This window comes from Harpia harpyja, chromosome 5 (genome assembly GCF_026419915.1).
Source record: "Harpia harpyja isolate bHarHar1 chromosome 5, bHarHar1 primary haplotype, whole genome shotgun sequence".
Taxonomy (NCBI): domain Eukaryota; kingdom Metazoa; phylum Chordata; class Aves; order Accipitriformes; family Accipitridae; genus Harpia; species Harpia harpyja.
This window is the reverse complement of record NC_068944.1, coordinates 23,262,126-23,288,947: the sequence shown is the minus strand read 5'-3', so window position 1 is coordinate 23,288,947 and position 26,822 is coordinate 23,262,126. Positions and strand designations below refer to the sequence as shown.

General features: G+C 36.3%; 1 protein-coding gene across 7 annotated transcripts in view; it reads right to left on the bottom strand.

The window, feature by feature from the left end:
- The window catches only part of LPIN2 (lipin 2), a 47,551-nt gene extending 20,758 nt beyond the window's left edge, over positions 1-26,793 (bottom strand). For 6 of the 7 annotated variants that reach the window (XR_008235201.1, XR_008235202.1, XR_008235203.1 and 3 more), the window contains exons 1-5: positions 17,996-18,333; positions 11,959-12,159; positions 8,669-8,764; positions 4,905-5,203; positions 778-885 (exon numbers count right to left, since the gene is read on the bottom strand). Coding sequence is in view for 4 of the 7 variants with exons in the window: in XM_052787164.1 (XP_052643124.1) it covers positions 778-885; positions 4,905-5,203; positions 8,669-8,764; positions 11,959-12,159; positions 17,996-18,079 (788 nt within the window). In the remaining 3 variants the exon portion in view is untranslated. Of the gene's footprint in view, positions 1-777; positions 886-4,904; positions 5,204-8,668; positions 8,765-11,958; positions 12,160-17,995; positions 18,334-26,621 lie in introns of those variants that run through there. The other variant, XM_052787165.1, reaches the window with a different exon arrangement.
- Positions 26,794-26,822: the final 29 nt, after the last annotated feature.

The window sequence follows — 26,822 nt, the reverse complement described above, 5'->3', positions numbered from 1 at the left end:
AGTACAAAATTTACCTCAAGCACTACTGCATATGGACAGAATGCTTTCTTATGCAAATAGAGATTGATGTTGAAGTGGTGAAATCCAAAGGGTGACCCTTGAAAAAATCTAGAAACTGAATGCAAGAAGAATATAATAGCATGAACATCAGAAACTGAAGAGCTTGAATGCATAAACAGAAGTGCCCTAGTTGCTGGAACTGAAAACTGACAACTGACTGGCGAGCTGTATTATGCCATTTGTAAAAATCCACAATCAACTGATACTCCAGTAACTAGCAAATCCTCTGTTCTGAAGTGGGATATGATTCAAGTTTAGGACCTAGCTTTACCTCAAGTAATTTGCATTACTTCACCTGGCAAAATCTAACTTACATAGTCAACACTTCTGCTTTATGGCATATCAAATGTTATATATGCTAGGGTGATTCATAGGGAACATACTCGTTTTCCATACCCTTCTCAACCTAAGGAAATCTTATTAACTGTATTTTCTTTCTTTAACAGTGAATTTTAATAAGAAAGTTTTTTGGTTTTTTTCCATTTGAGGAGGAAAAAATAAAAATAAAAAAAAAGACACAAGTTTTGTTTAATACATACAGTAGAGAGGAAAGTTCCCAAAGTTCCAAGTAAGTATCAAATGCTGCATTTGATATCACAAAAGTTAGACATGTTTGATAGTTTTACAGATCACGGGGGAAAATTAATAAAAAGGCACATTAATTTTTTTCATAATTATTCATCATTATATATATGATGGCATTACAAGGTGACTTACTTCTCCAGAGGGGACCAGTCTCCATCAGATAAAGGGTAATGATCCTTTGAGTGATAAATCAAAGATTCTTTTTGTTCTTCACCCTTTGGTGATGAATTTGAGGATCCTCTGTGGAGATACACGAGACATTAAGTTAGCTATAAGAACTCTGCATTACTAATTCAGTTAGAAAAGTTACTTATAAGTTATTAAAAATCTAAGATCAAAAGAAAGGTGTGCATAGCTTAAAGAATTCATTGTTTGCAACGCACCTTTATACAACTTAAAACGTATATAAAAACTATTATTAATACTTGGAAATATTGCAAGTTTAAAAATCTACTACTCTTGACACATAGTAAGTTAATATTGAAGAAGTCACAATAGCGTAAATGACGTTACTCTATACCGCCAGCTAATATTACCAAAACCCAAAGATGAACATAAAGATTTACACATAACCTTTACTATGTAAACCTTAGAATCACTGGAAAAGTTAAATAGAAAAGGTAGTTTTGACAACACACTTCATGACTGCACATTTCACAAATTAAAACCAGTAAGAAAACAGGGGTAGGTACTAGGCTCACAATTTACCTGAGTTTACAAATCAACATAAACTACAAGTAGCTAGAAGTAGTGTACTTTTCTGAACAGTAGGGTTTGTTTTGCACTGGGAAGTCTACTCAATATCTATAACAGAAAAAAAGGCCAAGCAACAGTAAGACCCATTAAGCCAGCATGCACTGTATTTTACACAGAAGTTCCTTTTAAATATTACCATCATAAGTACTTCAGATCTTTTTACAGCTTTCTGAATTTAATTGAATAAATAGCTATTCTCAGGATACAATTAACTTGTTTTGAGGTTAGAACAAGGGCATCATAGCCGTACAGTGGAGAGAATACAAGGAAGATAAGCCTGGAATTTGAGTGTAAAATGCAATACAAATTATTTAAGCCATTATTATGAAAGAAAAAAGAAAAAGTATTTTTCTTCCATTACCAACATGGTTGCACTAGACTTGTTTTGGAATGCTAGCACTAATTCTTCTTATGGATGGAGAAAAGAAAAGATTTTAACATTATCTATTAAAATACATAAATATTTTGAATTTACTTACTCAATACTGCCCATTAGACCCTAAGCAGTCACAGTAGTCTACCTCATTTGCACAAGTCTTTCATTTGGAAGACAGTCTAGACTATGTTAAATACTGAACTCTAAAAATGTAATAGCTCCACTTCTTATTCAGTAGTAGTAGTATTCTTATGAAACTTGATGATGACAGCTTGACTTGAGAGCTGCAGAGACTGTACATCCTTTGTATTCATAAACCAAAGCTAACTGTGATAGAAATGTGTTTCATACTATCTTTTTCTGTATGCAGTGCTAAGTATCTCCAAAAGAGGAAAAGGTATTACTGAACAATTAAGTAAATACATAAAAAAAATTATTACAGAGAGGCCCTCAATATTATGAGAGGGTGGGCAAGATGACACACAAGTGGTACTGAATAGATTTTGTTCACTGGGAATTAGTGACCAAATGAGTTCATATGAAGCATCAAAAAAATCAAATTTCATCCATAAGTGGATAAATCTGAAGGTTAAAAATCCAAATGCAGTCAAAGATTATTGAAAATAAGGGGGGGAAATCAGTATGCATCAACTTATAACTGAGTTGCACTATCAATTCTAAGGTATTTGTTTTGCAACTTTTATAAGTGCTACCACTTCTTCTCATCCTTAACCACTTTATACATGGTCTAAATAAATATATAAGATTTTAGAGACATTCTTTAACACCCGTAGCCCTGGAGAAATAATGCCCTCTATTTCTGAGTTGTACACACTGTAATCTCAGTCCTCCTGGTCTTATTTTAGGTAAGTCAAGTACTACTAACATATCTAAATAATAACTAGAAAAGACAAAGGACATATTTTTTAAAAAGTTGCATGAACACTTGGAAATGCATTTTCCCAAGGAAAAGGAAACAGCTTGTTTTCCACTTTATAAGAATAGAACTAGATAAGACATTACATACTGGTACCCGTGGCTGAATTTTTGACCTTCCTGTTGGAACATCAGCCTCCCTTTTCCTTTTCCAGTTTCACTTTGAAATCTGATGTTATGTCTAATAACAGTTAGTTAAGTTTCTATTTTTTTTTTTTTTTTCAGAGCCACACATTTATAACTAAAAAAAAAAAAAACAAACCCAAACCAAAGCAAACCTGCTGATACCACCTTACATCCCCATAGGATGTGAAAAGAAAGCTTATGAACTTTTTTTCCCACAGCTGTATCTTTAGCTGGGAAGAAGACAGTGTACGGCTATTGCAAAGCATTTTATTTCCTGCCTTGATAGCCCACTGGAATGACTGTATATGAACTCTACTAACAGATACATAGCCACAAACCTACTGTTTCTGGGCTTCCATTACTACAATGTATTTTTCCAGTCCTGCATTTACTTACTATTCACAAGAAAACAGCATTCTTTTACAAAATCTTCTTCCTTTCACATCGTAACATTCTTCTCTGACTGAGAATGCATTTCTACTGCTGTTTCTGATATGTAAAAAAATGTGGTTTATAAATAAAAAGCTTTTTCAATCTTTCATTCTAAAGGGTACAAAAAATAAAACCAGAGTAACCTTTATGGAAACACCATAAAGTCTGTTCAGCTATGACTAAACATTTGACATTTCAGTCAAACCTACAATTTTTTTATTCATCTCTAGTCAAATTAAGATACTTGCTAGAATAGCAATTTGAATTCTAAACACCGGATGAAAACAGACATTATTGGCATGACATTCCTAAATTCTTCATACATTTGTAATAATTTATTAAATAAAGAATAAACAATTCATGGGTTGTATTTTCTTCCTTCCTGTACTTGATGGTCATTTTTATTTTTGACGGTTTCACTATGACAAGTTATTGTTGTCTTAATACTCTCACACTGAAGACTGAGTAAAGATCTTGCTTTTATTAAACTGGAAAAAAGGAGAAAAGGAAAAATCTCAAACCAAACAAATGCCAATTCCCAGACTTAAACAGATAAGTGAATATCTAAATGACAACTCACTGACATAAATATGACAGTGAAAAAAATAAGGCAAATTAACTAAGAAAGCCACCGACATTCTAGAAAACACTTTAAAATCCAAATTTTGTTTGTTCTGTTTTATTGGTCATAGGTGTGATAACAGTTAGATTCATGTTTTTCTGTTGCACTAACCTTTTTTTGACTGATATTTATTAAATTTGAGACTCCCTTGAAGACCCATACCAAAGGAGTTTTTTCAGTTATAGTTTATTCTCTTATACCAAAACATTCTTCCAATTCCCAGACCAGATCTTGAATTTATTCAGACAGTACTACATTTAATAGTAATGCTGTCCAATAAAGCAGCCTGCTTTGTTTAAAAACTAAGTCCACTTCTTTTGTTAAGCAGCCTAAGAAACTTCCACGTAAAACTGATGATTAGGACTTTCCTGGATTTTAAGCATTTATATGCTTGATAGCTTTCTTCTATTACTATAATCTTTCCTATTACTCATACAAAATTCTTCATCTTATTAGTATGTGCTACTACTTTACTGCAAGCTCCACTTTACTAATAGTTTATCCACTTCAAAATACAAGACTGATTTTTTTTCTCCTTTATGACTACACACATGTAAAGAATTCTCTTTACTAATGTGAAGGAGCATTCATTTATGTAGTTTTCAGTTACCAAAGTAAACTTCAAGTTACAGAGAAGTCAAATTCAGATGTGGTATACTACAGGCATTCCACACTGCAGTTTGTGTAGAGGTTACCAAACACACCAGAAGACCACTCTGCCTCATCAGAGCAATTACACTGAAACTTTTTCTCAGTCACACAACAGATCATGACAACACTTCTTGACCAGAATGGACTTAATTGGATTTCATGTTCATAACAAAATAGTCAAACTTGAAGGATTCTGTAAAGATGTGGAAGGCAATGGTTTGGAGTTTTGTTTGTTTGAGCAAAAGCCTACCCAGAGCCTATTGAAACTTATGCATTACTTGCATAGAAGAAAGGTACCAGTCACCTTTTAAATGTTCAGTGATAACAGTGAAAGCAGTCAGCAAGTATCTGATAGTTTACCTTAGGGGTTGAACAGTTTTTTCATCATCTGAGCTTATTTCCATTTCAAAAATCTCTTCTGTCCCAGTAGAAGAGATCTGATCTTCCTTCCTGCTATCTTGTTTGTATTTCTTTCTTCTTCTTTTTTTCTTTTTCACAGAACCTGGAGTGAATACAGTCTCTGTTTCCACAGAGTGTGGAATTTCTGAGTTTGCACATGTCCTCTCATTTTCACCCGATTTCAAATGATTGTCAGTGTCTTTAAAAAACTGGTCTTCAGTGGGTATTGGAGATGTTGCCAAATATGCAGGAACTTTTTCCTAAGCAAAAAAAGAAAATAAAGACAGACTATTTTTTTTACTTTGTTTTGTGCATACAGGATAGTTGTCAGCTATGGATTAATCCTTGCATCTGTATTTAGACACAAAACCATACAATAGCCCAGTGGTATTGAAGCTGATATCCAGAAAGCAACCAAGTTCACTAGAGGGATTACAAAAAGTTCAGAAAAATGAATGTTAGTATACCTACAGTTTCAGATATAAACAATTGATTTTGCTAGCAAAACAAATACCCAGTCAGTGGAATGTTTTTGAAATTAGCTGCCCTTGAGCACACCAGTTCTATCCATGCTTAGTAAATGTGTTAATAAAAATAGGCTAATTAAATCCACTGCTATTTATTTTGAAACAGATTCATAGAAAGGTGTAGATTGGAAGGGACATCTGGAGATCGTCTGGTCCAATCTTCTGTTGAAAGTAGGGCCTGAGGTTAGGTTATCCAGGGCCTTGTCAAGCCAAATGTTGAGTATTCCCAGTGAGGGAGAGTCTACCTCTTCTCTAGGCAACATATTCCTGTGTTATACTGTTCTCATAGTGAAGGATTTTTCTTATATCCAGCTGGAATTTCCCCCTAATGCCCTTTGCCCCTTGTCTTATCATCAGGCATCCTTGTGAAGAGAGTGCCTCAGTCTGCTCTATAACTACCTTGTGGGTATTGCAAGACTGTGGTTAGATCCCCCTGAGTCTTCTCTGCTCTAGGCCAAACACAGCCAATTCCAGCAACCTTTCTTCCTATTTCAACTTCTCCAAACTTCTGATCATCTTAGTGGCTCTCCACTAGACTCCCTCCAATTTTCCATATCTCTCCTGAACTGGGAAGACCAAAACTTACTAGACCAGAACTGTGTTCCAGGTTTGGCCTAACATATACTAGGTTGAGTGGGACAATCCCATAACCCTCCATCTGCTGGCTGTATTCCTGACGATGCAGCCTATGACACATTTGCCTTCATTGCTGCCAGGGCACAGTGCCAGCCTTTACAGCAGACATGGGTTTCATTCAGTGAGATCCCAGCCTGTACTGCTGTGTGGGATTCTTCCAACCCAGATGCAGACTTCACGTGTATCTTGGTTAAACCTTGTGTGAATCTTGTTGGTCCAGTCTCCCAGCCTGCCAAGTTGGATCTACATGGTGGCTCTTTTTCTGGCCTGTCTACATCTCCTCCCAGTTCAGTGTTACCCACAAAATTGGTAAAGGTGCATTCAGTCTTGTCATCCATATCAGACACTATTTATGTAAAGTACCTTTCAAAAAGAAAAACTCAACTATAATTTACTCACGTTAAAACCAACAAACAAACAACCCTCAGTTAGTTACAACTCACTGGCCTTTGAAGGAACAATTCACAATTCAAATGAATGAAAAGTTTTACCAATGGACTGCCTGTGGTTTATTTACATCATAACAAGAAATTAAAGATATTGACACCTAGACTGAAAGAAACACACTGTGAAGGGACAAAGTGGAACAAAAAGAGAATGGAATTTGCATAGTGAGGAGAAAAAGTTATGGAGCTCAATTTCATGGTAAGAATAGAACTAATTACAAGATGCCTGCTATTTTACAGGACTCTTATACAGAAGATTAGTCAGGAACTACACTGTGGTAAGAAACAGCTAGAGCACTGATACTACTTTTGATGTGTTCACAGTCTGAACTGCTATTATTTAATATTAAATTCAATTTTTCCATTGAGTTAAGAGTTACAGACCACTAGTCGTAAAGTAGAGAGAAGTGGAGAAAGAAGAACAAAATACAGCCTTATACAGGACTAAGGACACAGAGATTTTGCATTGTGAAAAACCTCCAAATAAAATGACAGCACCTAAAATAAAGTTAATATTCTATACAATTAGTGATAAATAATCCAGAATAATAAGAAAAAATTAAAAAATAGAGGAAAAGTTGAAAGAAAACTGGCTGAAAAATGATGCCTGAAAGTTACATTGTAATAGTCCTGATTTATGTGAATTGAGGCATCTGGTGTTACTTCTGAATGTCAAGATGTGAAAACAGCAAAGACTGACCACTTGAAAGAACCTTTCTGAATCCATTGAGAACTCCATGAGAGCTTTATCGTTTATACCTTAAGCATAGCTTCAAGAGGTGACCACAAAGACACATTGATCCATAGCAGAAATACTAAGAAAAAAAATGTCTAAAAGTAGTAAAAACAACTCAGTCCTCTGCTTTGTAGCTAACTTGATCTATAGTTTTGTCATGAACTACCAGCTTTCTGGAACACATTATACAGATAAAGCACTCCTGTTATAAATTAAAATATACTAAGCAAGTGCAATAGCTCCTTTAAAACATTGTACTGGGGACAAAGGTAGCAGTTATCACCCTTGCTTTCTGAAAGTCTTAAGACTGATCAGTTCCCATCAATGGCTGACACAGCCTACATCTATAAAAAACTGCTTCCAGTCTTGATTTTAATCATGATGTATGTTAAAACAGAACCCAACCTTCCTTTCTCTTAAATGTTATGAATCCTTACCCCAAGTTATTGTTTAGGGTCTTAATGCTTATTTACTCCCTCCACTTTAAATTATATTTAACTCCTTTCAAAATGAGAGCTTCCTCCAATCCCTCACAGTAAACAAGTAGCACCCTAAACTAAAAAGTAGATCAAGCTCATTTCCTTGAAAGACTCTGATTCCTAATAACAACAGGAAATTAACACTTCATGTTTTACTTCACCAAGACAAGATTTTTTTCTCTCTCCTCTAACCAACTATTTTCATTAAACCTTTTGGAACTTTGTATTTAGATCTTCTTTCCTTCTGTCTTGCTGAAAAATGCCAACAGATTCAAAAGTGATCAAAACCAAAGCTCAGGACTGACAAATATTGTGATTAAATAGCTCCCATATCCTTAGGAAATCAGACTAAAAACGAACCATTATTCCTGCTTTTCAGAGGCTCATTACTTCCAGCTGCAATAGGTTCTTGGGAAATTAATTACTGTATGATAATACAAGAAGAATTCTCAAGTTGAAGAAGTTACTGTTAACTGGTCAAAGTTTCATAGATAAAATCATGAAAAACTGTGCTAAAAATAAGACAAATTAAAAATATGCCAAAATAGACAACCATTATTAGTACAGAGTTCAGTAGCACAAGCTATAAGAACTTCAGGCAAAAATTATTATAATGCACTGCAATCAACAAGAATGAATATATTAAAACAAAGTAAAAAAAAAAATTCAACAAATCTTTCAAATAATGCTCTAATTAAAAAAAAAAGTTAACTTTATTATCACTGGTAGCAGAATCATACAAAGCACCAAGCAACCCGGAAGCATGAGTGATGTTAAGATTCAGTCATAGAAAATGTAACTTTTATGAAAGCTATAAGATCGACAACACTATATTAAGCATTTTTAACACATTACTCTGTTAATACTGCATTGTAGCAATCATGAAGCACAAAGCACTTACGTTTTCCTCCTCAGTTTCTTGTACAAAGAAAGCTTCTCCATTGTCACCCAGTTTCATATGAAGATCAACAGCATCACCATTAATTTCTATATCAATCTGTGGAAAGAGATGATTTAATGTAAATTATTCATCACAGGGCAAAGCACTGACCTCAAGGCCCGTTTAGCTCTGACAGTAAACTTTGTTCCATTGTATAATCATGTCTCTTTCTCCTCCCTCTGCTTTTTGAAAGAAGTCTGTTATAATAATGGTCTTTATTTTGTTAACCTGCAAAATACATCATGCGCCTAGCCTAACACCTACGAGAAAAATTGGAAAAAAAACCCTAAACATCTGAAGACTGAATCTTGTTCAACTAATTTGGACAGCTAGAAGCATAAATAATAATCATTGATCTAGTCTTTATTTCCTGGAAGAATAATTGAGACTGTTCATGTTCATATGTTTAAAGCTCAACCTGAATTGGGGCCTGATATGAATCTGAGTCCTGAATACCAAAAGCTCAAGACAACAAACTGGAAGCCTCCTGGAGGCAGGCTTTGTTTCAAAGGGATAGAGATTTGCCACGATTATTTATGCAACTCACTTAACATTGTTTCAGATTTTCCTGCTTATAAGTTTATGGGGATATGTCACAGGACCACAATCTTTCTGCAACCATAGTGCTTTTGTCAGAGGAAGAATGTTTTTATACTCATAAAAAGGTACTTTAACTTAGATTACATTGCACAGGAGAGAGATTACCATTCCCCACATGTATGAAATAAAAGCAAAAAACAAATGTCCTTCTGAAACCAAGATACAACTGTTTTACTTCCTCCTCTTTGTGAAATCTTGGGCATCCAGTTAAGTTCTATTCAACATTTTTCCAAACAAAGTGTGTTCAATATTCAGATAAAATTACCTTATTTTTCAGTAAATCTGCTTATCTAAGGGTATGTGTATATCTGCATTTAGCCTAGCTAATTAAAAATAATTTAATACATGTCAGAGAGAAACGCAATGGACTTGTCTTACTGCAGAAAATGCCAATGGCATTTCAGGTTATATATAGTTTAGACACTTTTGTCAAAAAGAGACCAAGTTAAATACTGTAATTGCTATGAGATATCCAGTATGTACATTACTCAAGTTCTAGTTTCCTGCCAATACAAAAGAAAAAATTACACCCCAAGCCATACAGCTAGTATTGTTATATGAATACTCATGTTCAGTTAGTTATCATGATATGAAATGGCCAGTCAAAAAGGAAAGAGGACTAATTTTAAGATTTGCACATGGACTGCCAAGAAAAAAAAACCACCACCACCACAGTGCTAAGACAGACAGTATCCATGTATCCTAATCCACTCCATTATTTGCCCATTTATGAGAATAAAACCATTAGCCAAGGAAACCCAATCATAGGAGATGACAAATTACAGGTAGATAATGAAACATGCATGGGGACTATACCCAAATCCTTAAGATAAAGCTTTTATTTTTCCCCCACAAGAACTGAATGGTTTTGATCAGAAAATCATATTTATTTTGCTACTGAACACAGTTTATTCTTACAATATTTTCTTGAATTTCCAATTCAGTAACATGAGTTAAAAAAAACCCCAAACCTTAGTGTTTCTTTTTTTCAATCTTTACTTTATACTGATTTAGACAGACAAACATCCCTAATTTTAGTTCCTGTACCTCATGCTGGTTTCTGGAGTCTTCAGTATATATCTTAAGCATAGAGTTAAAGCACGGATATGCCTGTTTTGTGTTCCCATACATCTTGAGACTACCAATTGATCTTAGCCTCATAACATGCCAGAGAAAAATGCGTACACAACGCAGTAATAAACATTCAACTGACAATTGAGAAAACACTCAAATGCAGAATGGTAACTCCAAGGATGAAGGGAGCAAGAAGCAGCAGCCATCCACTCAAGCAAAAGCTGAGAACTATGCTGATAGCCTAGTACAGCAGGTACCAAAAGTAGATGTTTCTACTATTCAACAGCTATCTAGAGGTATCCAGAAGCTGAAATCCTCTAAAATTTGGTTCAGCTCCTCAGAATTGTAATTAAAGACATTTAGCAAGCTCAAGTTTCAGATCACTCCTGTTGTATCTCATTTGCTTAGACATTAGAAAAAGTACAGCTATACCACTCTCTTGTACCTTGCTGAAAAACTGTAATGTAATCTGTTGCAGAATTGTTAAGGAAAATCAACTTTTTGTCATCAGCGTGCTCATTAAGAAAAACACTGGCAAGTGGGAAATCAAAACAAAAAAATTAAACAGAGAACCTGCTGCTAGTCTGTGTTACTATGATACACTTAAAACTTTAATGCATGTAACTACTAGTATGGACCATTAACAAATAAATGGCCTAACATAACTGCTCTTTTAGTTGCACTTTATTCTTTTTTACAACCAAGATATAAAGATGGGGGTTAGTTTCTCTGCAGTGACCTTTCACTTATTAGAAAAGCAGCATATAATCCTGAGGTTTTATGATCTGTTTAAATCAATCCATCCTTTGGTAGCACACCCACAGACAATACTGCCATATACATTACTGTCAGTAGGGAGTACTGTAAAGTGCCCCACAATAGGTCCATTTTTCAGTCAAATTACAACTCAATCCAACCTACTCCCTAGGCACGATTACTAAAGCCTATGGAAAAGGTATGGCAGGACAATCTGCTCGGGTACTGCCACAGTCTCAGACTGGCTGGACGGGGAATTGTACCAGGTTCTCTTTCAAATATGCCCACATAGGAATGAAGCTTCAGTCCCAGTTTTTATTGCTTGTGGATATTAACAACTGCATTTTCTACTGCTTATCAGCCTTGAACAGAGCTAACAAGGAGTAATATTTATGATACGTCACCAGCCCTTAAGACATGCTCTATTTGTCCTCCAGACATTCCAAAAACAGCTGCTTGCAACATCAGGGATCAGTTAAATGGCATTAAGCATTTCTTTCCAAGCATAATTAAATAAGTAAATACATAGCCATGTAAACATTTTAAGACTGTGAAGTCTATATGTTTGTATTATTCTTTTTGCGTAGCTCAAGAGCTGTCAAAGATTTTCTTTCACAGTATTTTTTTGCAGAGTCCTTAGATTACCACAGGAAGTTCTGTTTTGAATTCCAAAACTATCGCTCTGCACAGCATATATGAGAAACTGCTCTGTACTAAATCAGCCTGCTAACTGTGTATGTGGGGGGCTGGGGAAGGAAGAGAGGAAAAAAGGGAATGCATTGGTATTCAAAACTTTGTTTTGGCCCACTTTCTGAACTTACCACTTTTTCTTTAGAGCGCAATACACCAAGCTTCCCAAATCGGACATGAAAAGGAGAACACTGGTATGTACCATCCTGTTGCCGGACCACAATGACATCAATGCATCCTGAAAGGGTTGCCTGATTAATGCCTTTGTACAGCTCCTTCACAGTTACCAGGACTTGTCCTGCAAGTTGTCCTACGTAGTTCATAGTCTGAGACTAAGGGAGAGGAAGAAAAAAAAAAGTAAATGAATTTTAAAAATGTAAAAAAAATTTTAATATTAATTTTTTAAAAACATCTAAATAGATGTGTAATATCATTTATCAATTACTCTGACTACTGTAACAAGCTTTACACAAATGCCTTGAAGAGTCAACAGAATTTTAAGTCAGTTCTTATATTACTAACAGTCTCCAGAGTTATAAAACATATTCTTAATAGTTTATCAACTTGAATCTATGATTATTTAAATATTTTAAAGTAAATTTTGAAGCATTTAATTTTTAAAACCCAAAACCTAGATTCAAGTGATGCTTAATTACACAGATAAGCTAAAAAGACAAATTAATTCTCTAAAGACTGCTTATTTAATACAACTGATCCTCTATTGAAAATGGAGATAACTGTACGTAAGGATGCAAAAAACCCCTTAGAAGTCAGGAAAAGTTATGTAGGGTGTACTACATGTAACTCTCCCTTTACAGCTCTATATTTTAAAAGTGGCTGAGTCACCTTAAAAAAATTATCAAAAGTTCTAATGGGAGACAGAGGAGTTTGAGAATGAGTGTGGAGAAAAATATGGAAGAAAGCCAGTTGTCTTCCTATATAAGGAAAGCAAAACACCAGTGAATTTATTTGCCATGAAATAAGTACTAAAACAAACTTCTTGCAGCATAAAAATCATGAGCTTGTAAAAACCCTTCTTGAAAAAGCACTGCTATCAACCTTCAGAAGTTAAAACTGAGATGAGCAAGACTTCCACCTATGGTAGGTGATGCCAGGTACTAAAAGTTACCAAGACACTCCCACTAGCTTTTGATTAAATAAAACTACAATAAGTATCATCTATAGTCACAATATTTACTTCTCTAAACAGCCTAATGAAGCTTGTAGGTACCTATATTTACAAAAGCTGCTGAAGTGAAGTTTGGTCTGTGAAAACACAGTGAACCTAGCAACATGACCTTGTCTGAACACACTTCTCACCCATGAGAAGCAGATGACTTACCAGCTAACAATCCTTATTTCCACAGAAATTACACCTAAAGAATAAACACTAAATTCCAAATACTGTATTTACATATGTGAAAAGCAAGTCTTAGCCAGGTTTACACACTCATGCAATATATTATTTTAAGTGTAGAGAGTTATCTTGCCCACTAACTACTTTCCACAGGTTTCACAAAGTTTCAGTTCAGAGAAAACAAATCTTTTGCAATTTTTTGTGGTTGTTCATGCTCCTGACATCAGAAAATTGAAAAAGAACAATATGTAGCCTAGGCAAAAGAATCTTACTAGATGAGAGAGGGGAGTTCAGGACAGAATACAAGGGAAGGAAGATGCACACAATAAGATCATGCTATAGTCAAACAAGATAAACAAAGAACACATAGAATCACTTATCAAACATTCTGTCTAATCCATTAAAAATACTTATGCGAATGAATGAATTTTGAATGACTGCAAATCTTTCAGACTAAGAATGCAATGTGAGCTATGACTGCCAATAAGAAATGAAGTCCACAGATTTCTCAGAACATCTGAGCTTTAATAGAAAGAAGAGGGAAAACCGTCAAGGTGTTCTAATGGAAACCTAAATGCAACCCTTCCTCATTCTGCCCTCTCCCGCCTCCCACCCAAAAGACTGCTACAAGCTCGTTTCAAAAATATCCAAGCAATTGCATGTCTCTGAAGTTAAGGGTAGTATTTGGGAGAACAAAGAGCCACTGCAAACAAGCAAAACACACAACACTGAACACATGACAGAGCTTAAATTGTAAAAATTCTATTTTGGGATATTTCTACCAAAAAAAGTCTACAGGGAATTTCTTTGTCTATTTGTTAATCTATTTTTATTAGCCTCTGAACAAGGTTTAGGATTTTTCTTAATGCCTCTAAACAAAACTGTATTGCACTATAAGCGTTCTTCCTCCTGATACTGCTTTCATTATCTAGGTAATTAATAATTTCTGAGACTTCAAAGTCTTCCTTACAGCAACACAGGGTATATTCCATTCATTCAAAAGGAAGCTACTTTTGTAGCATTTAACAGTATCAATATAATGATAAACATGCAGGAAATCTAAAACTACTTTCACAGACTTAGAGCAGCTACAAGTATTTTCTTCCGTCTCAGGCTTCTCAAGTCTAACATACATTACCTAATCATATATAGATATTTGAAAAAAAAAAATTCCTTCCTCTCCACAACCCTTAAAAAGGAAGATGGGAGTTTTCCAATCCAGATTTAGAACTGTTTTGTAATTATTCATGGAGTTACTATGATAGGTAACATGCTAGAGAATTTTTTCCTGTAGCTTTTGTACAATATGGTTGATGAAGACAAAAAGAACAGACTGTCATTGAATGACTAATGAGATCAGCAGAATGGACTCCCTATCAACATTAGTGATTAATAAAATTCAGTTTCATCTCTAAGCAGTTTCATGTACAACTATAAAATTGACTGCTTGCTAACAAAATAATAGCTCATGCTTGCTAAAAAGGGGAGGTCTCACTTCAATCCTTCCTCATCTGACCCTCTTAATGAGCTGATTTTAGCTCACTGACACAACTGGCAGAAGTCTACCCATTTTGTTGTTGTTGTTGTCGGTGGCTTAGTAAATTTAGATTAGGTCACCAAGAAGAACGTGACAACACCAAAGAGTCATAAGGCACGCAGCAGCACCACAGAGCTAGAAGAAAAAGGCTAGGGCAGGGAACTGAACATCTTCCTTTTGACAAGTGAGCTACTTGCTGCATCTCATGGAACTGTAACCCAAGACAGAAAGGTAGCAATATCTCTGCTTTACTGTTCAAGCAATTAGTCTCCCCCTACAATGACAGTCAATCTTTATTCTTTATTTTTATCTTAGGAAAAATTCTCTAACACATAGTCATTATCATTCATGGTTATACGTTGGCTGCTTCCAAGAGGAGTCTCTAGTATTGGCTTACAAAGAAAAGTTGATTTCATGTCACCAAGGAGACTGAATCTGTTAAAAGAAATGTTTGGCACAATCAGGAATAGAAGTCCTTAATAGAGTGTCCATTCCATATATTTCATTTCAGTGAATAGGACTTGAGAAGTGGACATTACCAAGGAATTATCTATCATTTAAGTAGCGCCTGTTTAAAGGATCAGAATTTCACACCAACTGCTAAGAATTAAGTTCAGTTGATAAATAATCTAATTTTCTTCACATACATGCTAACAGACCCTGTCTAACCACAGAAAATAACCCCCCAAAACCCCCACAAGACTGAAGCATTCACCTATTTTACATACATTCTCGCCTTCCTGTAGCAAAAGTTCTCTCATAGATCTCAGTTATATTTCTGTAGCTCACAGCACAGCCACTTTTATGATCATACATAAACAGAATAACCTCTTACTTGTGAAAGTTATGAACTTTTGAACCTACTGAGTACTAAAAATTAAAAATAAAGTATGTTTACAAGGAAAGAAGCTTTTTATGATCCAAGTCTTAATGCAAACATTGTTTTGTACATTGTAAGTAAACAAAACTGCAGATCAGAAACTGATTTATATTATTGCTTATCATGTTGTAGTTCAGCTTTTAACATAATGGTTTACTTTGCAAGATAAACATATTATTTAAGAAGGTTCAAACTGTAGCAAGCAAATGATCAATCAGAAATAAAGTGTCACTACATAAATTAAACATCTCATGTTTCTCGGGTATCTCAAATGTCAACAGAGCCCCAGCTAGGAGATTTTAAAATTTTGCAGGGTTTTTTTTTTCTTGCTTTAAGTTTTATTGTATATTGTTAGAAAACTTGTGGTGAGCAGTACCAGATCTGACTATAGAGAGGAACAGTGTAAAATGTTATTGTGTGAATTCTTGCAAATGCGATAGAAACAGCCTGATCACAAAATAACCAGTAAGACAAAGCATTTCCGCAATAACACTCTATTTCATGCTTAGTATACATTTATTAAATGTCATTGTCCTGAAAGCAGACAAAAGCGGAGAGCAGTATGCCTTCATAATCTGCTACAAGAACCTAAAAAACATGCCAATTTCCAGTTCTGCAATTCAAGACAGAAGTCTGATGGGTAAGACAAGCTAAGATAGGGCAACGCAGCAATATTTCACAATACTGTTTAGCTTTTAAGTTTTATTTATTTTGATATCCAGGGTATATACATTACCTGATGCAGTCAAATTCCAGAACTCTGCATAAAAGCTAAAGTTAATGTAGCTCACTGCTACTTAGTCTTCTAGGATGGCAAATTAGAAGGCTATCAATACCTAAGGTCTCACAGCAGAAAAACACTTACTGTGACTTTTGAGGCTCCAGAAAGACTGATTTTTGAATGTTTAGGCAATACCACCTAGTTTGCAAAAGTTCTTATATCTGAATATATTAATACAACTAAGCTAAGTGCAACTGTAATTGGAATGGGGGAAAAAGATCTCTCTGCCCTACATCATAAAGACTTTTTTCTGGCAAGAAGCCATTACAATGCAAAAGGCAGAAACTGAAAGTGCTTTTTTTTTTCTTTTTTTGAGAGGGAGAACATAAAAGTAAATACAAAATAAGAAAAGAAAATATCTACTTCGGAAGTTCAAGAACTAAAAATAAAATTCTGAGCCTCTACCTATAAAATACTCAGATCAGTTAAACTAAAATTAACCTTCCATATGTTGGCTGACATCCTCATGTTACAGCAATGAGGAATCGAATGGCTCTCAGAAATAATGATTAAACAGTACTACAGCTCAGATTAAGTATCTAACATGCTCCACATGATAGATAGCCAAATTCTCAAAACTCATCACCAGGAAATGCTTACATTAGCACAACTTGAGCGGGAGGTTTTGTGGATAGGAATTATATCTATGTACCATTAACAAAGATGTTATCTTGCCTGCTACAAAACCAACACGTTTTCTTGAACAATTTTTTTTATGTTACTCAGTAATATCCATACACAAGTGCAAGGTATAATCAAAAGTCTGCCCACAAATTTGTTTTCTGTGTATTTGGAGTACTGCTTTAGTGAAAGTAAACTGCATTTTTTGTGTTCTTAAACCCAACACCTTTTATACAGATGCACCCATATGAACATGAATGCTACAAATGCCCAGTTCAACAATAGAAAAAGAAGAGTGCAAGTTACTCAAAGGCAAGCTATCAGATTGTTCTAGAGAGATACAGCTTTAGAGGGCATGAATTTTAACTATCACTGAAAAAAAGTTACTTAAATGTAGATCTTAGCTTACAGGAGAGTAGATATTTATACATGTAATTTATTTTGAGATACATTTAGAGGATTCAAAGATAGTCTAATGCCACATGATGTAAACAGTAAAGAAGTTGCATTTGTTTCAAGAGATTAGGTAGAAAAACAAAATTAAAAACATGCATAGTAATGGTTTCCCTCAATTTATCTGATCTTGCCTATATTTGTGTGTATATATATATATTTATGAGGTAGGAGATTTCCTTAACCAGAGAAAATCTTTAGCAAGTGTTTCACTAGCTTCTATTTTGTAACCTGAAAAGACTGGGGGGCAAAAAAATGACTATGTGAAACAGGACCACTATAGCATCAGGTTTACTTCGCAAAAACAAGTAAACAGAAACATCTTTGCTCCTAAGCAGAGATATTAATTGGGGTTTAGGATTGCTTCTAGTACTGCACAGAGCACTTATGGAACAAAAACGGGAAACAACATAAGTCTGTTGAATGCCTAATTAAAGTCTTCCATTTACTATTAAATATAGGCAGTCAGTTTTTACATATTTTAACTACGCTATATGAAATTATATACCCATGCTTGGCAATAAATCTGTCAAACTCACCAAGATTCCAGAAGAAACCCTTTCGTGGGCAGCAACACTTCTATTGAAGTCATCTTCAAAACCATCCTTTTCTGAGAAATGCATCTCAGAAAACAGGAAACTAACTTTCCACAGTACAAGTAAATGCAAAGCTTACAGCCATAACAGAATGTTGTATCAGCATTTCTTCTCTTTCCATAGAAGCAGAAGAATTATGTAAATCTCCTGGTCTCTTAAGACAAAAATGTTTGGTATACTTTCCCACGCAGTATTATGATTAAAAAGGAAGCGCTTCTTTAAGAAAGCTCACACAGAAACTCCCTCACCAATAGGCTTTGCTTGAAATGTCACAGCCCCCTTGCGCTCTTCGAGATAAGTAATAACACGGGCAGACTTTGCCATATGTTTGCACTGATAGGTAACAATCTTGTTTTACATCAGGTCACGTGACTAGCTGAAGCTCCCATGAAAAGAAACAGGGATTTAGTTAATGATTCTTAAGCAAAGTCTACATTAGCTCACTTGGAGACTTTTCGCCCACTGTTGCAACTTTACCACCTGTAGCAGCACTCAAAGTCCTAGTTCAGCCTGCTGCACACCTAATTCAAGAATGCCTGCTGCCACTCCATGTGCCTGCTCCCTCCACTGATGGTTTCACTGGGCTAGCTAGTCACATTTTATAGGGCAAATTTGATGACTTTTCAGGGTCTGGTATTTGTGGGCTATTTTCCCCCTTTTTTGAAGTTCCATTGTAAGAGTAAACTGAGACAATTGACCTGGTGTCAAGTTTATACTAAACCATACAAAAACAATGCACACCAAAATAAACATTTTTTTCCTGTGGAAATTTTCCTACTTTCTTTAAACTGAATTGTTAAAGCAGTATAATTTGGGTGTGTGTACAATACATACAAGCTCATTGTATACCTAGCTCCATGACTGAGAAAGAATTAATTTTTGATCTGAAGAATTTTGAAATGTCGTTACTTCTCTAAATAGCATCATGGATAGGGGAAATAACTGAAGAAGTGTAGTAGTATAAGGAAACAATTCTACCCTTGAATGGGAGAGACATTCTCTGAGGACCATTAATATTCCCTCAACATAGACACATTCTCATTACCTAAACCCATGCATCTTCTCCTGACCCCCATGGTGTTACTTTGTGTCTGCTACAGAAGACTGTGGAGGACTACTTCTTGAATTACAAGTGAAAAAATAACCTAGGATACTACTACATCTTCACTCTATCCTCTAAATTTTGTAAATTTATGCATTAGGCTCTGATGCAACGACAAAGAATGACATTACTGGATGCAGCGAAATGGCTTGTAGGTTTCCAAAATAATTAATGAACTACACTCAAGGCTAAAACTAAACTGGTCTTGATGACAAGCTCCTAAATTGAGTGTGGGGACTGCTACATCTGCAGTAAGGTTGCAATAAGCTGCAACCATATCTGGGCCCTTCTCTATACACTGAATAAGTTCATATTTAATGTGGCTCTTCACAGGAAAAATTACTGATTTTGTTAGCAGACATAACAAGCATTTTCACAGGATTTTAAGAATTACTAGACACACTCAGTTTTACTCTGCTCGTTCATCATTCCTTTATCATGTGTGTTCCATTAAAATATGGCAAAAAACACAGTTATGAGTACTATGTTATTTCCTTACAATTTACACAGGAAAATTAGCTTTAGTTTTGAAAAGCAAATACCCCATATTTGGAAGTATTAGAAGCAATGTTTTTCATGCAACCCTAATCCAGCTCTTTGGTGTGGGTAGGTTCTACTGTGGTTTAGCCTCAGAAAGCCCATATTTTTTTCACTAGCCTCATGCAAGTTAATACTGCTGACAAAGATCAGTCATCATCCTATGTTCTTTTTTTTCTCTGCTCTCTGTGAGTCTACACATCTTATCCCATTTCTCATTAGTCAAAATCCCTGATGGGAAGTATGATTCCATTTTTAAATAATAGTTTTCTACAGTAACCTTCATAATACATTTGATTGCATTAATTTAGTTTTACAGCATCCCAGAGATGCAGTATTATTTTTTTCACCTATGCAATGGAAAACTCAGGCCAGGAGATTAGGAATTAAAAATACAGGGGGTTTTAGCACAGTTAAAACTTGACTTTGCAGAGTTTCCCTCCATTTTCTACCTCTTCGCATATTCAAAACATTGCTTCCATAGGCTACATTTGTAGCTGCTAATCAGATTTACGTATCCCAGATGGTCATTAAAAAAAAAAAAGTCTGATTGCCTGTGAAAATTATATTTAAGTGATATGATTGTACTGTATAGGAACTGTAGAACAAGTGTGGCCAGAACACAGCTACAGGACATTTCCCCAGCTTTCATCAGTACGTGTCACTCTAAGTTCATTCTAAGAAAGGAAGCAGAAATTCTATAGACATGAGCTTCTATCAGTGCACAATCACAATTCACTCAGAGATCAGGATAAATATGCTAAGACAAATCCTTCTCTAATTAACATACCCTAATAGGTAAGACAAGTATGGGACAACCATTATTCATGTCCGTGTGTGTCTCACCCCACACTGACCCAAATCATTTTACACTATCAATTTAGACTTAAGCACCACAGTTCTCAGTCTCACACACCCTGATATTGGAAAAGGTCCTTCCTCCCCAAGCTTCAACTCAGATTCCTAAATTTCACCACACTTTATTTTCATGCACTTTTTACACTTTGTCTATTGGGTGCAAATAAAGTGGAAGAATTCCCAGTTCTCCTACAGAGATTACGAAAATCAGACTGGGACTGAAAACACTCTCCTGTGCCCAAGTTCTTGCTCCTAGCCCTGGTCTGATGCATCTTCTTACTGAAACTGGAAATAAAGCTCTGCTCATTCCAGCTTGTGGTAAAATACCTTCAATACAGTGTCTCTGTTACCTTTAACTGCAAAAGTTTATCCATTCTCAATATGGACTTTTAAACCTAATTCAAAGGCTAATAACTTTGCGGAAATAAAATAAATTTAGACATGAATAACAGAAGACAAAATGAATGAAGACCATCTGCCTCAGATCCCTTCTGAAAGGGGCACAAGAATTTTTCTAAGAGAAAACAGCTACAGTTTTTCCTCTAGTAGAGTGGAAACATACTATCAAGTTTCACTTTTTATTAAAAAAAAAATATACTTGCTAAAATTTTCCATACAAAAGCTGAAGGTGGCTAATATATAACTTGGAATGAAATTTTCCATTTTAGCAATGTTATGTGCAACTAAAAATCAAATTCTGCTCAAAAAAGCTGAAAAAGACTAAAAGGCAGTGTAACCTGCTTTTACCCACAATTCCCAGCCATCCAAAAAATAAAAATAATGAAAAAACCCTGCCACAAGTAATAATAGCATGGTACTAGAATCCAAGCAGTTAACTGATGTTAGAGAAATACCATTGCCCACTAAACTGGTGGTTAAAAATGAATAAAATCAGATGTCTAGTTTTCCATCTACGATGCAAGATGGTAAATTCAATGCCTTCAAGATCTCCTGTCAGGTAGAGTCAAAAGACATTCAAATTAGAATATTCTCCAGTGCAGCTTAAGTATTTTTTTATCTCCAAGGAAAAAAAAAAAAAAGATAGCAAGAAAGGAAATCCGCTATTTATTTGGACTTAGCCCTTTTGTAATGTGTCGACAGTTATATCTCTATGATCTACTATGACTCGTGATTCCAGTATTATGGCATCTTTCACTGTATTAATTTGAGCATTTTCTTTTTTTTTTTTTAAAGTTACCTCTTTTTCTGTTTACAAAGGAACTTTACTGAGAACAAAGAATACTTTAAAAGTCCATAAAGTGAGTTTTACTGTTAAAATGATCAGTTCAATCAAAAACTTAGGTTACATGGACACAAAAAGTTCTTATGTACATGAAGACCTTAACTTCTTTCAAGGTACTGAAAAGAAGTAACTGGCTAATCCAAGAGTGCACCCGTTGGGAATCTGCATGGCCATATCCCACACAAGTGCCTGCCACACTTGACATATCTGTTTCCAGCTGCACAGACACTTCTACAGCCACATCATCCTTGGCTGAACTTATTTCTAGACACATACCACAGAAACCAAAGTTTCTGAATAGAAATTCCATCTATCTCATTTTCAGATGAGATGCGAGAGAGCAGATGAAGCTTTTCCTGTATGTTTCTAGAAAGCACTAAGCATTTCCCTAATGAGCAGTCCCTTATCTCTTTTCTCCATTTTAAAAGGTTTCTTTCCAGGCACTGATCTGCCTGAGGTGTACTTATATTTTCTTACAACCTTCCAGAATTTAAAAGTCAAAGCAAAAGAACATAGTCATGTATTTAAGCATGAAATGCATCCTGATCTATTAGTGGTGAATAATTTGGTTACCTTTAGAATAGGTACATGAATATAAGATCTGAGACCAGTACATACCTTCAGATTGACAAGAAAGAACAGAAATATACTAATTCTGAGCAATACATATATGGAATACCCCAAAATTTCTAAATATAGTGTATATAAACAAGAAACATTTTCTTACTTCATAGACTCTCATATTGTTGAACTGATGAACATGTACCAATACAGAACATCCATAAATTTAACTTGCATATACGACTTGGTGACTTTGTTAGAAAATCAGGTAAAAAATGCTAGTCTTACAGAATTCCCACACAAAGGTATTCACAGCATGAGATCTTGTGAAGGGGAAAATTAGATATTGCTGAGCAAAGTAGCATACGTTTACTTTCACCAAACACAATCTACTTGCATTATTGAGTTTTAATGAACACAGAGATCACATCTGTCTGAAGGATGTATCTGTTCACCCCTAACACACAACAGCATGTCTGCACACCATTTACATGGGACATGACAAACCTGCAAAGCAGCCTCACAGATTTCTTGTTTGTGTTAACATGCTCACTTTTCATTTGGGGAATGAATGGCTTCAAGCCAAGTAATTTTTTTAAATCATTGTATTTCAGTTCACATCACAAACTAAATTCTATTGTTAGCCAAGTAAGAGAAAATTACTTCCATTTCTAATGGAATCTCAGCTACAATTCATTGTTGGAAGCACTTCTCTGAAAAAATTTTGCAAAGAATCCTTTACACGTTTCCTTTAAGAGGCCTTTCATAACTGTCAATCTAGAGGAAGTACATTTCCTAAGGAGACAGTTATGCAGTCTAAAAAAAAGACAAGTAAACCTAAAGACATGGCCTAAGTCTGGCTTAGCATGTGCTGGCTTCAGCCACATATATCAACACAAAAATGTCACATGGTACACTGGAGACTTTTCTATTATTACTTTGCATATGTCCAATTCTGGTATTGAACTTAAGCACTTTGGATAAAGAAATGGGCCAGTTCCTCAGTTAAAAATCTTATCCATTCACGCAGTACAGATAGCAGCAATGAGGAAGTGTACCTTAGTTTGGGGAAAAGGGTGACTCAGGGCAACTTCTAGCAGTTAATGTCAAATTACATTACTGCAAATCTGAAAGAAACTAATAACAATAAAATACTTAACTAGGAAGGGGAAGCTAGCATCCTTTACTTGGAAATTCCCTTGAAATATAAACACAAGAAAAAGTTAAATTTCTGTCAATAATAATAATAAAGTCCCCCAAACGTGTGTTTAAGCTCTGTCCTCAAACACAAAGACGAGCTGACTTGACATGACAGTTTCATATTAAACCAGCCTGCCTGCACAAATTGAAATATAAGTGCTAACATTACTACATACTAGGGTGTTTGTAACAAGCGAGATAGCAGCTAGGTGGAATAAAAACTGATTTTTAAGTGAAAGATTCTTTGCAAAAGCAGCAATATTTTTACTATGCTTGAAGTGGATAATTTTATTTACAATTTTAAAAAAACTCTGCTTGCCTATGTAACAGTGAGATATTTACAGAGATGACATCTTTGTGTTACTGTAGACCCCTAAAATGCAACTTCAGTGAGATCAAAGGTTCATAAAGAAAGTACTCCTGGTCTGCACTGTCACATGCAAAATCATTGGGATATAATATGCTACTATGTTATGTTCTCAGAATTTGCCCACTATGGGATGAAGACATATAAATCATACACTTTAGACCTGAATTTGATCACAAACATGATCACCCACTGTTCTGTATAAGCCTGAAACCATTTTCACTTTGGATACATGTAACATGCAGCACTGAATCTCACACCAGGTGTCCTTTCATCCCTTTTCAGACAGTTACATACAACGTATTTGCAATTCATGATATAAACAATGATTAGAAGTGACTTTGTATATAAGCCAAAGCTATTTTACCAAAAAAAAAAAAAAGTAGCATTCTAATTCAACACAGATATTCTATGCTCACACACAGACCATGAAGAACTGTCTGTTTTCCTATATGCTGTAATCCTGCACTTAAAATGTAAAAGACTGGAAAAGAAAAAAATTATGATCTGGAGTATTAACCATGTGAGCGTTCTCCAGAAAGAGAGAAACAAATGCAACTAATTTAACCTCTAGCTTTGATAGAGGTTCCCTATGTGGCTTTGAACAAAATCCTTTCAGCTTTATCTGATCTAGATTGCAAGTTCTCTGGGGCAGAGACCAAGTCATAAAGCATGTGATGCAAAGAAGGGCTGTTCTGGGCCTCCAGATACATAAGGACATGTCAAGTGCAGTAAGTGCAGTTTATATTTCCCCATAATTGCTCATGACTCTACACTAGTGGAAAGAAATGCTGGCAGTAGGGAGAAAGGACAAAAAGTTCTCTGCACTGAGAAACTGGAACATTTCACATGTATGTCTTCCAAGTAAATAATAACAAAGAACTAAACTTAATTTTGTAACAAACTGAAATGTTAAATACTAAGAATAAGACAAGTTCAAACAGCACCTCTTCTACAGGCTCTTAAAAAACTCAAATATTTTGATACACTTAACTGAAAAGTTATGCTATGAGCTTAATAATTAATACTGTAATTGCTTATGAGAACCTTTCAGCACTATCTAGTTATTCCTACTGAAATTAAGAATAATACCACATAATACAGCACTTCACTCAAAGTTCCAACATTCTGAGTTAATTTAGAAACTTTTTAACTTCAGCTTATCAGTTTAATATTCTACTATATAATAGTAATCTGCTTTTACAGAACACCTCACAGATCATTCCCTTACTCAGGTAAGGAGATCTTCCTTGATTTTTGCAAGAGATGCCAAAATTGTTTACATTCCTTTATGTTCTGGGATGCAAAGAAACTATAGCAGGGGCTAGGAGAGAAGGCACAACTGATGGCTGTGGCTGGAGCTAGTTGCCTAGTATGCATACAAACAATGGTTAGGTACCTACTGACTGACTGACCTGCCCACACTTTCAGTAACACAAAGTGAAGGCATTCTGTGACTGACTAATGAATATCTGTACATTCTTAAAATGTGTATAACACTACACATTTTTTCCTTTTTCAAGATATTTTTGCAAACATTAAGAGCTCAGTATTCAAAATTGTCCTAGGAAATGCTATTACAAAGTATAAAAAACCAAACCCAAACAAACAAAAAAACCACCAACCCCAAACAACTGAGTTCTGTAGGATTGTCTATCTTCTCTGACTGTATCCTAAACAATACCATATACCATTATGGGGTATGGCTAACAAATTCTCTCTCATAACAACAATGCAATTTTTTTTTGGGGGGGGGGAAGTAATCAGACAACGTACACATACAAAGTGCAGCCAAAATACAGGTATATTTATGACATCGTTTTGTTGGACGGAAATGCCCACGTTTAAACAGCATATTGTCTTGCTCTATTAAAAATCATTGATGTCTGCTACACGTACTCAGTAACCACTTAATAAGAGGAAGAATGCAGTTCACACAAATTAATTTAGACGTGCACTTGGCAAAAACTCAAATACATACACAAAAAACGCAGACGGTGTACTTCCAGTGATTAACACTTCATACTCCCTACACCAGTAGGGATAAACACAAAGGAGAAGTGCCCCGCAGGTAGGCAAGTTAACTGCCTGAGTGTAAGAAATGCGTATCCGTAAAACGGAAGGAGCTCGGGCAGCAAGGCACGTATTGCGATTTTTGACATTTAAGAGTCGCACCGCCAAGCAGAGCCAGTAAAACCGACGTTTCAAAACGGTACGCCGCCCTCCTGTCACGGCAAGGCTGGAAGGCAGCTCCAGGGGTCACCCAGCGCCGGCCGGCAGGGCAAGCAGAGTCGCAGTCCCCCGCCCCCGCCCTAGCCAGCACACCTGACAGCCAGGGGATGGGAGGGGATGTTTCCCCTTTCCCCCCCGCTTCCCCGCACACCGGCACAGCCTGGCTGCCGCCGGCCTGCGCTCCGGGGAACCCAGGGCAGCGGCTGGGAGCGCAGGCACCACCGGCGGGCGGGCCAGCCGGCCCCGCTTCCCCACGACGAGAGCCCTCTTCGGGGAGGGGACCCGAGCCGAGTCGGGAGCTGGGGCAGCCCCTCCGCCACCCACCTTCCCCTGCAGCCGTCCGGGCTGGCTCGCTCGCTCGGCGGCCCCCCTGCCCCCCGCACTTCTCCCTCACACACAGGCAGACACCCGGCCCCGTGCGCGCCCCCTCCCCAAGCCGACTTGGCGGCGGCGGCCCCTTCTCGCTTACCTCGGGCGGGGCCCGGCGGGGCCGGCGTCAGCCGAAGAGGGACGGATGGATGAACGGAGGGGAACAGACGCGGAGCGGGCGGAAGAGAAGAGCGAGGAAAGCAGCGCTCGGCTGGATACGAACTGCGCCAAGAGGCAGCGGTTGGTGCGGCGCGTGCACGTCCGCGCGCGCGCTGGCGGCGGGTTGGAGGGCGGGGCGCGC